The sequence below is a fragment of the Nycticebus coucang genome, chromosome 21 (assembly GCF_027406575.1).
Source record: "Nycticebus coucang isolate mNycCou1 chromosome 21, mNycCou1.pri, whole genome shotgun sequence".
NCBI lineage: Eukaryota > Metazoa > Chordata > Mammalia > Primates > Lorisidae > Nycticebus > Nycticebus coucang.
This window is the reverse complement of record NC_069800.1, coordinates 14,846,271-14,860,772: the sequence shown is the minus strand read 5'-3', so window position 1 is coordinate 14,860,772 and position 14,502 is coordinate 14,846,271. Positions and strand designations below refer to the sequence as shown.

Genomic DNA, 14,502 nt, shown 5'->3' with positions numbered 1-14,502 from the left:
CTGCACTTCAACTAGAAAGAGGGTATGAAGGAAATCATGTGTTCAGGTTCCAACCTTCTAGACATTTCCTTACCTTGAATTTCTTTTCCCTCCACTAGCTCTTCCTGGTTCATAAATCCACCAAAATGCAGAAGAAAGTCCTCTCCCTTCGCCTGCCCCAAGAATTTGGAACCTCACTCAAGGAATTTGCCATAAAGGAAAGTGCATACAGTAAGTGGCCATGGGATGGTTAAGTTCTGGGTAAAGCGAGGGTCTGGGGGCTCTTGAGAGTGAAAGTGGAAGAAGCCTGGGCTTTGGGACGGACATGCAAGGGTCTGCATCCTAGCACTGAATGACTAGGCAGGTGACTAGGCAGTTTTCTCCTCTGTATAATGGGGTGATGGTAACCTCTGAGCTAACAGGTCAATTAAGCATGCTTGGTATATGGTAGGGGCCTAAGAGAGGTTGGTTCTACCCCACACCCCTTTCCAGCTGAGCACAGCATGGATTTGGCTTCCAGGTTTGGTGATGACTACGCTGTAGGGACGTCTTTAGGGAGCATGCCCTCCAGGATCTAATGCTAAAGCTTGTGCCTGTACATCTTTGTGAACAAATCATCCTTGTGCAGACTTTTTCCCTTCAGATTTCGGTCTTCTATGAAATCCAGCCAATCAGAGGCTCAATCCAGGGAGGGTGGTGCTGTGGAATCCAGCCAATCAGAGGTGCAGTTGGGGAGGGTGGTGCTATGGAATCCAGCCAATCAGAGGCCAATCCAGGGAGGGTGGTGCTGTGGAATCCAGCCAATCAGAGGTGCAGTTGGGGAGGGTGGTGCTATGGAATCCAGCCAATCAGAGGCCAATCCAGGGAGGGTGGTGCTCAGTGGCCTTGGTTTCCTTTCTGCCATTCTGTGGTTGCAGTCCACTTTTTGGTCATTGGAAATCCAAGGTGTTGGAGGCCAAGTTTTAAATAAAAAAAAGGGAACACACAGTTCTGATGTTCTGCCAGCCTCTCTGAAAGGATCAGAAGATGGACCTGCACACCAAGGGGAAGGAAGCTTCGCTGGAGTCTGGGTAGCGAGGTGGGGGTGAAAGCCAGGAGAGGCAGGTGGGGGACACGGCCGAGGCAGGATTCTCACTTGCTTCTTGATTTCCCCATAATCACCTCAGTTTCCTGCATTTAAAGAAAACCAAAGCATCACATGCACTCAGTGACAGTTTGAAACTAGGAGATTAACAATCATAGATCCACACGAGAGAAAATTCCCAATTAAATTCAAAAAGGGGTTCAGTGGGACAATGCATGGATATATGGCACATTCCCTGGGTGCAGAACACAACTACAACTCTGACCTTAGCCTTTCATATGTAAATTATATAACATAATGGCTTGTGCCCTCATATTAATCTGAAATTTAAAAAAATAAATAAAAGTTAAAAAAAAGTAATAAAAGAAACCAAAGATGTGGAGATCCATAGAAGGGAAGAGATGAGATTATACTCCGCCTGGAGGGCACCGTCTTGCTGAGCCAGATGACTTTTTTTTTTCTTTTTTATTGTTGGGGATTCATTGAGGGTACAATAATCTGTGGAGGAGACACTCCGGCAGAAGCAAACCGCCAGCCTGAACAGGATCTGCCTCCAGCTCAGCTGTGAATCTGGATCTCACAAGGTCACGAAAGCCAGGGAAACACCTGAAAGGGGCATGATTGGGTGCAACCTGGCAAATACTGCCAATACATTAGAAGGTGATCAGAGGCACGTTTCAGACCCACTGTTTTTTTGTTTTTTTTTTTTGTAGAGACAGAGTCTCACTTTATGGCCCTCGGTAGAGTGCCGTGGCATCACACAGCTCACAGCAACCTCCAACTCCTGGGCTTAGGCGATTCTCCTGCCTCAGCCTCCCGAGCAGCTGGGACTACAGGCGCCTGCCACAACACCCGGCTATTTTTTGGTTGCAGTTTGGCCGGGGCTGGGCTTGAACCCGCCACCCTTGGTATATGGGGCCAGCGCCCTACTGACTGAGCCACAGGCACCACCCCAAACCCACTGTTTTAAAGGTTATGAATTCATATTAAGTGAGTAAGGAATGGATTTGTATTAAGCGAATTACATGATTCAGAGTTGGCTTTTGAACATCTGTGAACCAAGAGGCCACTGTTCTAACTGGTTTTTAAATCCTCCCTAACATCCAACGTACACCAGTTGTACTAGTGGAAGCCACCTCTTTCCTTCTTCTACAAGCACAGGCAATGTCTGTGAAAGCTTCCTTGTTATTCATCCAGGTTCCTGTGGTTCAAGTGGTTGAAAGTGATGATCATAACTGGTTACCACAGGCCTGGGTCCCACTGGAATAGCCCCTTCCTGGCCAGGGCCTGTGTTCTTTACAAACTGGGATGGAACAAAGACTTTCTGTAAAAAACATGCAAAGGCTTGTTGCTGTGGCTCATGCCTGTAATCTCAGCACTTTGAGAGGCCAAGGTAGGAGGAATGCTTGCAGCCAAGAGTTTGAGACCAGCCTGGACAACATAGCGAGACCTTGTTTCTTCAAAAACTGAATAAATTAGCTGGTCGTGGTAGTACATGCCTGTAGTCCCAGCTACTCAAGAGGCTGAGGTTGAGGATTACTCGAGCCCAGGAGTTAAGAGGTTACAGTGAGCTATGATGACACCACTGCAGTCAAACCTGGGCAACAGAGCAAGACCGTGGCTCTTCTTCTTAAAAAAAAAAAAAGTAGGTATTTTGCTGTAATTTCTGGACACCACCTCGTGTTTGTATATAGTGCTTTCCTGTAAATTATTTCGTTTTCTAAAATTTCAGTTCCCAACCCCTACCACCCTGGGAGAGAAGGAGAGCACTGGTAATGCATAGTCCACTTTACAGATGAGAAGACTGAGGCTCAGAGAAGTTAACCTGCCCCACATCAGTTCCCCCTACATAACTTGATAAATTGTGGGATTTGTGCATATGTGCGTGTATTTATGATGTATGTGCACAGAGGTATGGGTGTGTTTGGGTATGCTAGAGAAATAATAAATAAAATCATACAAAATAGCAAACAAGCAAAATAATTGAGAGAACAGAGTATTTAGAAAGGAAGAAAAGGCTGGGCATTGTGCCTCCCACCTGTCATCCAAAGACTCTGGGAGGCCGAGGTGAGTGGATTTGCCTGAGCTCATGAATTTGAGACTTGCCTGAGCCAGAGTGAGACCTCGTCTAAACATAGCCAGGAATTTTGGCAGGCACCTGCAGTCCCAGCTACTTGGGAGACTGAGGCAAGAGAATTGTTTGAGCCCAAGAGTTTGAGGTTGCTGTGAGCTGTTGCACCACGGCATTCTACCGAGGGGGACAAAGTAAAACTCTGTCTTGGGCGGCGCCTGTGGCTCAGTGAGCAGGGCACCGGCCCCATATACCGAGGGTGGCGGGTTCAAACCCGGCCCCGGCCAAACTGCAACAAAAAAATAGCCGGGCGTTGTGGCGGGCACCTGTAGTCCCAGCTACTCGGGAGGCTGAGGCAGGAGAATCGCCTAAGCCCAGGAGTTGGAGGTTGCTGTGAGCTGTGTGACGCCACGGCACTCTACCCGAGGGCTATAAAGTGAAACTCTGTCTCTACAAAAAAAAAAAAAAAACTCTGTCTCAAAGAAAAAAAAAAATGAGAAGAAAATGCAGCTGATTGAGGAAATCTTCCTAAAACTGAGGTTATTTGGGATGTTTTAGATAAGGACCAGTGTGGGTAAAAGTTCAGCTGAAGTGGCCAGAGGATGCTTGGCAAGTTCATGAGTATTTGAAATCCAATCACTCTCTGCTCCACCTTTTGGAAGAGGTACAACCTGCCACCCTGTCTTGGAGAAGGGGTCTTCTCCACTAGGACACTGGGGTAGGGGTGGATGGGGAGTGACACTCAAGGAGTGAGCTTTCGGATCTTCCATACCAAATTCCACCGAAAGCTGCCGGTGGGTACCTCCTCGTATCCTCCCAGTTTTGCAACCCTCCTGCCCTGTGCCTTTAGCAGAGGTTCCCTATTTTGGTAAAAAAGGAGTGTGACTCAGCAAGTCCATGTCCTAGGGGGTCTGAGGGACCCGGGGCCAGAGAGGGTCTGGGTGCTCCCCAGACCCTGTTGTGTGCCAATAGCCTCTCACTCCACACAGACTGGCCCCTTGCTCCATGCACAACTGTGTGCTCTGAACTAGGGGAACAAAAAAGAGAAAGCAGCCGTTGTGCAACTGGAGTCTGCCCTGGTCTGTTTACTAAGCACTGGAACATGTGCTTGGCGTGAGTCAAGCAGTGACCAGTGACCATTCAGGCCGAGTGGCTGTTTACGGTGGGCACAGCTGGCTCTGATAAGCCACACGGTAGTGTGTGACAGTCCCGGCTGGGCCTGGAGACTCAGCTGCTTTCTGAAATCTCTCTTTTCCAGCCTTTTCCCTGGAAGGCTCAGGAATCAGTTTTGCGGATTTATTCCGGCTCATTGCTTTCTACTGCATCAGCAGGTAAGACTTCCTCATGGCTTAGGATCCAGGCGCCTGTGTGGCATGTGTGATGGAGCTAGGCAGATGTTCCTCGAGGGATGTGGGAGGCGGGCCACCTATCCGATGTGGGTGGAGGGATTGGCTGCTCAGATAACATGCTCACCAAGGCCCACATGCCAGGCTTAAGATGGAAACAACTACCCAGCCACTCCTGATGTCAATTCTCATTAATATGATTACTTCTTCAAACTGCTCCCAAGGATCCTTTCAGCTAAATCCATCAAGCAGGAAACGCACATAACCACACACACACACACACAGGAGTGAACACTGCACTTCCGTGCACACAGAGAAAGGGACCAGTGGTGAACACCTGTAACATTTAAAGGTTCATTATAATGTTTCTAGAAACTCTTCAAGGGATGGAGTTCGTTCTACAACGGTGAGTTCTTTAAACCAGCCCATAAATCTTGCACTGCTGTCCCACGGGCCAGCTGGCTGGTCACGTAACTTTCACCACCAGAGCCACTGTTTTAGTCTGCGTGAAGCCCCAAATCAGTGTCAAGAGTGTGTGAGTTGTGAAAGGGCTTCTCTTTTTAAAATTTTAAATTTTTAAAAATCTCTCTTGTTTTCTGCGGAAGTCGTCCTCACCCCCTCCGACGGGGCCGAGCTCCCTCTGTCCTTCTCTTCTTCTCTTTCCATCGCAGCCAGTACAGCAGAGACTGAGAAATGTGTCACTGGTGGTGTTTACTAAGATCACGTCTCCCAGCTGTCACACATTTAGGCTAAGGAGTTTATTGGGGTTTGGTTTTATTTTATTTTAATGTAAGGATTAGGTCATTTCTCAAAGATGCAGTTAGATGTTTCTTGGGCCTGCCAAGTAGGCCTACCGGGGAGCAAGCGCCAAGCTCCTTACCCCCAGAGGTCTCTGGTCTAGACCAAGCACACAATGAAGGGTCTAAGGAAAGAGACACACTTCCAGAGGGGGGAGTCAGGACAGCTCACCAGCAGGAAGAGAGGGAGGCCATTACCTAGAATGGAGTTAGTGCCCCTGAGCACTCGGACGGGATGCACCTGCCTGCCAGGGTGTGGGCAGGAACCCTCGGGGCCATGTGAGGAAAGGTCTTACCCAAACTGAGGAGGCTGATGTACAAGGACAGCCCCTGACACACACACACACACACACACACTTACACTCACATACTCTCACATTCACACACATGCACTCACACTCAACTCACACATGCTCTCACACTCACATACACACATGCACTCACACACATGCAGTCACACACTCACGCTCTCACACACACATACACTCACACGCACACACTGACACATGCACTCACACACACAACACTCTCACACTCATATACTTTCACACACTCACATACACTCACACATGCACTCATACACTCACACTCTCACACACAGTCACACACTCACCTTTACACACAGTCTCACACACACACACAGTCACACTCACACTCACATCCCAGGGAACCACACCCAGTCTGGTCTAGAACCAGCCGTGTTGAGGAGCAGTCTCAATGCTGCACACTGGGCAGAGGTGACGTTGGCTGATGTTTACCCTTCACAGTTTGCCCGTTGGCAATTGTGCTATTGTCTAGAATGATCATTACACCCCAAAGCAATATCTGCAACAGCACAGAAAAGATACCATCAGTGCTCATAAGAGACTGGAACAGCTGCTGTTGGATGATTAAAGGAGGTAAAGTCTATGAACGTCTCATCAGCAACACAGTGAGACCTAGTATAAGGTGCTCAGAAAAATCTCAGCATCCACATTTGGTGACAAGGGATGCTCAAGGTTAATTTCCCATTTATTTTCTACCAAAATGCAAAAGTACTTCATGTTTTTATTTCTCTGTTTAGCCTGTCACCTATGTTCTTGGTAGTTTGTAGTTGATGGGACCCAGTCTTACCAAAATATGTGTGAAATATGTTAGTTGGTTGCATAGTATTAGAATGTAAGCATGGTCAAATAGAGGAAGTGATTGGATTATCAGCTCTGGCATTTCACACAGAATTCTGTTCTATAGACAAGAGAACTCATCGTTCAGTGAGCACAGGGCATGCTACATCAGGAAGGCTTGATGAGGAGCGTGGTGAGGGCCGGGCGCCGCCCTGTATTCCTAGCACTTTGGGAGGCCAAGAGGGAGGATCACTCGTGGCCAGGAATTCAAGACCAATCGCAGGAAGAACGAGACTCCATCTCTCCTAAAAATAGAAAAATTAGCCAGGTGTGATAGTGTGCACCTGTAGTCCCAGTATTCAGGAGGCTGATGGAGGAGGATCACTTTAGCCTAGGCATCTGAGGCTACAGGAGGCGGTGGTGATGACACCATTGCACTCTAGCCTGGGAGACAGAGCTAGCCCTGTCTAAAAAAATACACACACACACACAAGAAAAGGAAAAGGAATGCACATTTGAAATACAAATAATGACTTCTGATCTTCATCACCAATGCCTGGTAGCTCTCGGTAGGTTTGGTATAACCAGGATGGTACCAAGACCTGTCTTTCACACTTCCATGTGCACTGGAATCACTTGGGATCTTGTTGAAATGCAGAATCGATTCAGTGGTTCTGGGCCGGTGCCCGAGATTCCGCATTTCCAACATACTCCCAGGTGATGAGGTCGGAGCTGCTGGTCCCTGGACTTCACTCCGCCTTTCAAGGGGATAGAGGACATACTACATTGAGGGGCCTAGAGGTGCCATGCCAGGCACCGTACATACATCATGTCTAATCCTCATGGCACCCCTTTCGGTCAGGATCAGAAAGAGGGGGAGAGAGGGAGGCACTTGCCCGTAACCATTCCTTGGCAGGTAGCAGGTAGGGGATTTGAACCCAGGCCTGCCTCGATGCCAAAGCCCGTATTTTCCCTCCACCCTGTACAGCTGCACAGAGTCTGTGGTCTGACATATCTGACTTCCAACTCCCCGCTTTGCCCCCGTCAGCTCTGTGAGGCTGCGCCAGGAACCTACCTGTCTGTGTCATCACAAGCTCCTGATCTGTAGAACTGGAGCATGCTGACTTCCTCCCAAGGCTGAATTTGGGCTCCGCATGAGTGCAATGCAATAGTAGTTGCTCAACAATGTGATTCCCCACCCCTTTACTTACAGAGTGAAGTGAGGATAAAACCGGGTTGTGCATGTATGCAAATTCCTGGGTGAAACATATCTCCGATGATGGCTTTAGAATCGGGGCCCCTTTCTGTGTCCGTGTGTATGTGTGTGTGTATGATGTGCCCTGACTGGTACACTGGGAGAGGACTCCTGTACAACGTCTAATTTTTCAGTAGATCAAAGCCTAAAACCATCCATTAACAAATGACCGGTGTGGCTTTCTGTTGTATATCATTAAGAAAATCCTAAACCAGTCATGGGATGTCTTAAGATCCAGGTACTGCGTTGAGCAAGGTAAAAGCTTAAAATAAACACAGGTTGGTTTTGTTGTATGTGGCTTTTCCCCCCAACTTGTCTAAAGAAAGTAGGTTTTAATTATGTTGGTCCAGCCACACAAACATATATTTATAAGCTGCTTTAGTGTTACACGGTGATGGTTCCCATTAATCTTCATTTCAGATTATAATCTGGGTTTCTGGCCCCACCAGGTCAGGCTGCAGCTATGACAAACACTGTCATTCCCGCAGCTCCATTGCCTCCTCTCAAACAGACACAAGTAAACAAGCAAAGGGCAGATGCTCTTAACATCTGGGGATGGTGGAAGGGTCTTACAGAATCAGGAGACTTGGGATTGATACTCTAGGGAAAAGCAGCCTCCTGCCTGGACACAAGCAGCACAGTAGAGCTTTTGTGACAGTTGCAAGTGTCCAAACATTCTTGTTGTGTTCTTTTCATTGACTTTACTAAAGTGTTATTCATTGTCAACAGCTTCAGGGGTTCCCAAATTGTCTAGTCATCCAGATTTAATCTGTTTCAGCCTAGAACGTTGCCCAACCTTACTGTAAACAGCAGGTTGTTTGCCAAAGTTATTCTCTTCGGTGGAAATTTTCAGGACATCTTGTGATGACAAAATACAGGCAGAAGATCCAAGTTTTGTTCCTAACTCCACCCCAGCCATAATGGCCTCCTTGCTGCTCTTCACACATGCTAGACCCTCACCCACTGCAGGCCCTTTGCACATGATGCTGTGCTGCCTGGGATGTTCTTCCCCTCATGGTTTACTCCCTGGCCACCACTAGACCTTCAGTCAAACCCCACCTGCTCATGAGGCCCTGTCTGGCCCACCCTCACACTAGAACAATCTTTATTCCCTTTCCTTCTTTTACTGTCACTCCTGTCATGCGCCCCCTTCTTGTATGCTCTGAAAATTGCCTGCTGTTTACTGTCCATTGGAGGGGAGCCCCACACAAGCAGAGACTTCTGTCTGTTTTGTCTCAGCCCCTGGAGCTGGGACAATGATCACAGACATTTATTGAATAAATGAATGATTCTTTCTTTGTAAGATTCCCCACTGAAAAAAATAGCTCCTTTTTGAGTAATTCACCATTGTCATTGAGTATTCATTCAAAATACACTTTCTCTGTGTCTCTGTCAGGGAAGGTCTCGTGCTTAGCCCCACAGGACTTCATCAGGGCTCACCGCACGGTCCTGGCCCTTACATGAGAATGTGAGCAGGTGTTTGTTAAGTCCGCCTTTGCCCTTTCTGAGGAAGTGAGTCATGGACCCTGGCACCTGCCTGTGATGACTTTCTACCCTGGCTGTGGCAGGACCTGAGCCCGCTTGCCTCCTTTCTGTTGGGCCTGTCCCCGCTGTGCCTGACCGCACATGGTGCTGTGCTGCTTGGGCACGGGGGCTGTTGGCATGAAGTGCCTTAGACTCACCTTCCTATTCAAAGCCTGCCGCAGGGGCAGCTGCATCAGCATTACCCAGGAGCTTGGCAGAACTGCCACCTCAGCCCACCCAGGCTGCCTGAGTCCGGGTGTGCTTCACAAGGAGACCCCAGGGACTCCCGTGCACTCCAAAGCTAGAGAAGCCCAGTCTTCAAACACAGGGGGAGTTTGGACTTCAGCACACAAAGGAGGATGTATGGCCTCTAGCTGGAATATGTCACAAGTGAAGGAACAGATACTTGTTGACAACCGGCTGTGTGTAAGGCCATGGGCTGCTCTTGGTTTAGGATTCCACATTCCTGCTTGGGGACGTGGAGCCCAGCGTTCAAATGGGCTTCATTGTTTTACACATATGATAGATCTACCAACATAGTCCAAGCCTGACATTAACTCTACATACCTCTTAGCTACCTGGCAGGGAAATTTGGTCCTCCCTAACCAAAGGTCCTATACAATAAAGGTAAGTCCTGGCTGGGTATGGTATGGTGTCTACTTAGGACATTTTCAACAACTTAAGCCAAAATTCTCAAGAATGAAAATGAATGCAGAACATGGAAACCAGACACGTAATTACAAAGATTCTTTCTTTTTCTGAAAAATCAGGGATGTTCTGCCGTTTACCTTGAAGTTGCCTTATGCCATTTCAACAGCCAAGACTGAGGCTAAGCTTGAAGAACTGGCCCAGCTGGGACTAAGTAAGTGGAGGCCCCATGCCTGGGTCTATCTAAAAGTGAATCCTTGGAGCAGAGTCAGTGTTGGGCTGGCTGAGGTCACATTGCCAAACACACCAGTGGTCAAAAATAATTCCCATCTTCTGGCAAAACTGGTCTTCAGGTCCCTGAGGTCCCTGAATCACTCCTCCTAAGATTCTTTGTCCAAGTCAAATGTTCAGCCAGTTCTCAAAGAGCCCGGGACTGGTTTGCCTGGGTAACCCCCTAAGCTCCCCACTTTCTCATACAATGAGTTTGAGCCACCCAAATGCTGACGTCCTGCTGAAAGCATCTGTAACGTGTCCATGTCTCCCCCTCTGTGGCATCCTGCTGGGGAAAGGCGTGCTTGACAGAGAGGGACATCCAGGGTGGTGTGTCCCATGGGCCAGAGTTTTATCTTTGAAGGTCACATGGGCATTGATGGCACTTCTGTGCTTTGAGGAATTTGACAATGCGGCACCTAGGGTAACATCTGTCTCACTTCCTCTCTTGTTGTTCAATTCCCGTCCTGCTGTTCTGGGCCACGTCTCCACTCCACCCTGGATCCTTGCTCTGGCAGCTGGCCCTTGGGTCCTCCTCCTGCCCACCTGCCAATGCTCCCTAAGTCCCCACAGTTCAACTAGACCATGGTCGCCAGTGGACCGAGACATATGACTTACCTAGTTTAACTTCTTCTTACCCTGGGGAATCCAGGGTTTAACTTTTGTAAAAAACTAAAAATTTCCTCCTTGATTGAAAGGTGAAATTCTCTTCAGATTTGGGAGCTTCACTCTTTAAATATTAACAAGCAGACTGCACGGTATTTGAATGGAAGTTTGAGACTTTGAAGCACAAATGCCAAGATTTCTAAAACCTAAGAAACTATGATACTTTACCCAGAAAATAAAAAATGCAGGGGTTCCTATGTCGGCATATTTTTCTTTTAACTGATAGAACTCGCTTTAAACCAGAGGCCTCCCTAATTCTTAAAGAAGCTTGACAGAAGCTTTGAATTCGCTTCTGAAACTTAGATTGCTTCAAAAAGATTGCCCCATGTGCTAAAGGCCTTTCTGATGGGCAGCTGGGTAAGAGGATTGGGAAAGAGAATCATGGCAAAACTCTTAGGGCTATAGAACTATCCCCACTGAAAGGTTGTACCTTCTCTTACAACTAAGTTCTGCACATCTTTGAGAGAGATTAAAACACTTCCTGAAGTTAACTCGATATTGTCAACTGGCTTCTAGGCCTCTCTCTGCTGACCTTTGCCCCCATGGCTCCAGCTCAGTGGTCAGTATGCAGTGTGAGCTCAGTGCTGACACTGAAGGGCCAAGGTGTTGAGGACAATTCTTGTGCCATGCCAGGATGAAGGGGAAAATAGCTTGCTCTGGCGGCCGCTAATCAGAAGCACATGAGGTCTAATTAATCTATTCAACTTGTGACTATGGATGTGCCCATTATCCATTTTGGGTAAAGACCACGAATTCTGAAATTCTGTAGCTCATTTATTGGTTCATCCAACAAATATTTCCGAAGAGTCTGCTGTGTGGCCAGCAATTGCCCCACACCAAGGACTCATAGGTTAGTAAGATTCCCTTGCTGGTAAGGTTCGTAATTTGCATGGGGGATGTATACATGTAAGAAGTAAGTGTATGAAGCCCTATAAAAAGTCTGACAGGTGTGACAGCATAAGTCTAAGCAAGACCCAAGGGAATAGTCCCTCTAAAACCTGCTGTGCTGGCCAATAGAAAAATGAGTGCAATTTGAAATATTGTAGTAGCCACCTTAAAAAAAATAAAATGATACATTTAATTTTTATACTTAATTTCATTGAATGTAATATATTCAAAGTAGTATGATATCAATATGTAATCAGTATAAAAAAAATTTAAGTATGAATGAAATAGTTTTCATCCTTTTTGTGATACTGTATGTCTGAAATCCAGTGTGTATTTTATACTTACGACACATCTCAATGCAGGCCCTGAGTGTTCATCAGAAATACATGATCTGTATTTAGATTTTATTAAATTCACTTTTGAAAAGGTAAATTTGCACACCCACATTCCACACATATCTAAACGTTTTCCAGTAACTGAGATGAGCGGCAGTTCTAAAATTTAAATTGATTGACATTAAACCGAAGTTAAAATTTGGTTTCTCAGTAGCACCAGGTGTATTTCAAGTAGCTGCTGAGTTGGACAGCACAGAAGTAGGAGGAGGGGACGGAGGGATGCAGGAAAGACTTCACAAAGCAGGTGGCAGGGACCAATGTCAGGATGTCACCACACAGACAAGGCCGGGCCAGGGCTCCATGCATAAGCCTCTCCTTGGTCCTCCCACGGGCAGCCATGCTGGAGCCAAAGGAAAGAATTTAAAGCACCCGGTCATTGCTGGGGGAAGACACTGTCCTGTGCCATGTGGAAATGATGGTGGACAACATTGATCACCACCACTACCTCCCTCCATTTGCACGGAAAACTGAGACCCACCCCCTAAGAGGAGGCACAGACTGTACAGTGACAGTTAGCAATCTGTGCAGAGTTTCACACTCACAGCCAGCAGGGAGGGTGTGGGATTTGGGAAGGATGGGCTGCCGACCACAAAGGTAGAGGACTGAAACTGTACCGCATTTGCATAAGTTTGGTGTCATGATTTTTGCTGATGGACCCACAAGGGTATTTTCCTTCTCTTTGAGGTTTTCATGCTGAATGTGTAAAATCCCAAGCAGATTGTGTAACATTCCCCAGGCTCAGCTGCTGGTCCTGTCCATTAATGGGGAACTTCAAGTCCTGATGCATTGGCTGGCCCCTGAGTCTGTGGGGGCCGTCCCCGGGACAAGTTGACTGGGAAGGGTGGCGTTGCTTTACACCATGACAACTCAGGGAGTCCCGATGGCCTTTGTAGAGCTTATATTGTAACAATTCCAGTTCTTTTCTTCCTTCTGACTTAACCTGTGAAAAGTGTGGGCTGGAATTGTATGTTGGCCAAGCCATTTCTCCAGGGCTTTGAAGGTGACGCCCCCCCTGGCAGCCCTTCTGCCCTTTCCAGTAAGGGAATGCAGTAAAAGGGGGGGGGGAAGTGCGGGCTGTCATGCAGTGAGTGTTTTTTAACTTGTGCAGGAACGATCCGAGTGTGCTATATTTACATTCTTGTGTTCACTGATAATGACTTTCAGATTTTTGGAGCTCCCCAGCTGACACCAAACCCCCAAACCCTCCAGCTCCCCACAGCCCTCTCTCCTCAGACGGCGGCGTCTGTCCTGCCTCCTTGCGCCAGCTCTGCCTTATAAATGGAGTGCATTCTATCAAAACCAGGATGCCCTCAGAGCTGGAGTGCAGCCAGACCAACGGGGCCCTGTGTTTCATTAATCCCCTTTTCTTGAAAGTGCACAGCCAGGACCTCGGTGGAGGCCTGAAACGGCCGAGCACAAGGACTCCCAACGCGAATGGCACCGAGCCGCCTCGCTCCCCCCCACCCCGGCCCCCGCCCCCGGCTATTAATAGTCCGCACACAAGCCCTGGGCTGTCCGGGGCTGGAGCCCAGGCGGGCATGCCAGAAACAGCGAACCATAACAAACATGGGAACGCAGCGCTGCCTGGAGCCAGACCAGCTCCCGTCCCTCCGCCCCGGCTCAAGAAGCAGGCTTCCTTTCTGGAGGCGGAGGGCGGCGCCAAGACCTTGACCGGCGGCCGTCCGGGCGCAGCTGGCCGCGCAGGTGCCGCCCCGCCCGCCGCCGCCCCGGGCGGTTGCACAAGCGCCCCGCCGCCCGGCGCTGACTCACGGCCCCCGCGCCATGGGGGCCGCCAGCGGCTGAGCGACATGAGCCTCTCCACCTCGTCCTCCGACTCGCTCGAGTGCGAGCGCAGCATGCCCCTGCTCGGCTACGAGGCGGACACCAACAGCAGCCTGGAGGACTACGAGGGCGACAGCGACCAGGAGACCATGGCGCCCCCGGTCAAGTCCAAAAAGAAGAGGAGCAGCTCCTTCGTGCTGCCCAAGCTGGTCAAGTCCCAGCTGCAGAAGGTCAGTGGCGTGTTCAGCTCCTTCATGACCCCGGAGAAGCGGATGGTGCGCAGGATCGCCGAGCTGTCCCGGGACAAATGCACCTACTTCGGGTGCCTGGTGCAGGACTACGTGAGCTTCCTGCAGGAAAACAGGGACTGCCACGTGTCCAGCACCGACCTGCTGCAGACCATCCGGCAGTTCATGACCCAGGTCAAGAACTATTTATCCCAGAGCTCCGAGCTGGACCCTCCCATCGAGTCGCTGATCCCTGAAGACCAAATAGGTAAGCGCCCGCTTTTCTTTTCTTTTCTCCAAATGTAAAATCGACTGTAAGCTTGTAGATTTTTTGCGGATGGACCCACAAGGGTATTTTCCTTCTCTTGTGGTTTTAATGCTGAAGGTCAGTGCAGCCGGTGTTAGTTATTTTGGATGCAGTTTAGCCTGCAGTTCAAAACAACACCAAACTCTACCCCCCTGATCCG

General features: G+C 48.7%; 1 protein-coding gene across 13 annotated transcripts in view; it reads left to right on the top strand.

Annotated features, from left to right (window-relative positions):
• RIN2 (Ras and Rab interactor 2) overlaps positions 1–14,502 on the top strand; it is a 240,440-nt gene that overhangs the window by 199,893 nt on the left and 26,045 nt on the right. For 12 of the 13 annotated variants that reach the window (XM_053574259.1, XM_053574257.1, XM_053574254.1 and 9 more), the window contains 4 exons: positions 99–210; positions 4,393–4,465; positions 9,930–10,021; positions 13,191–14,303. In XM_053574259.1, the coding sequence (XP_053430234.1) occupies positions 99–210; positions 4,393–4,465; positions 9,930–10,021; positions 13,191–14,303 (1,390 nt within the window). The remainder of the gene's footprint in view (positions 1–98; positions 211–4,392; positions 4,466–9,929; positions 10,022–13,190; positions 14,304–14,502) is intronic. The other variant, XM_053574263.1, reaches the window with a different exon arrangement.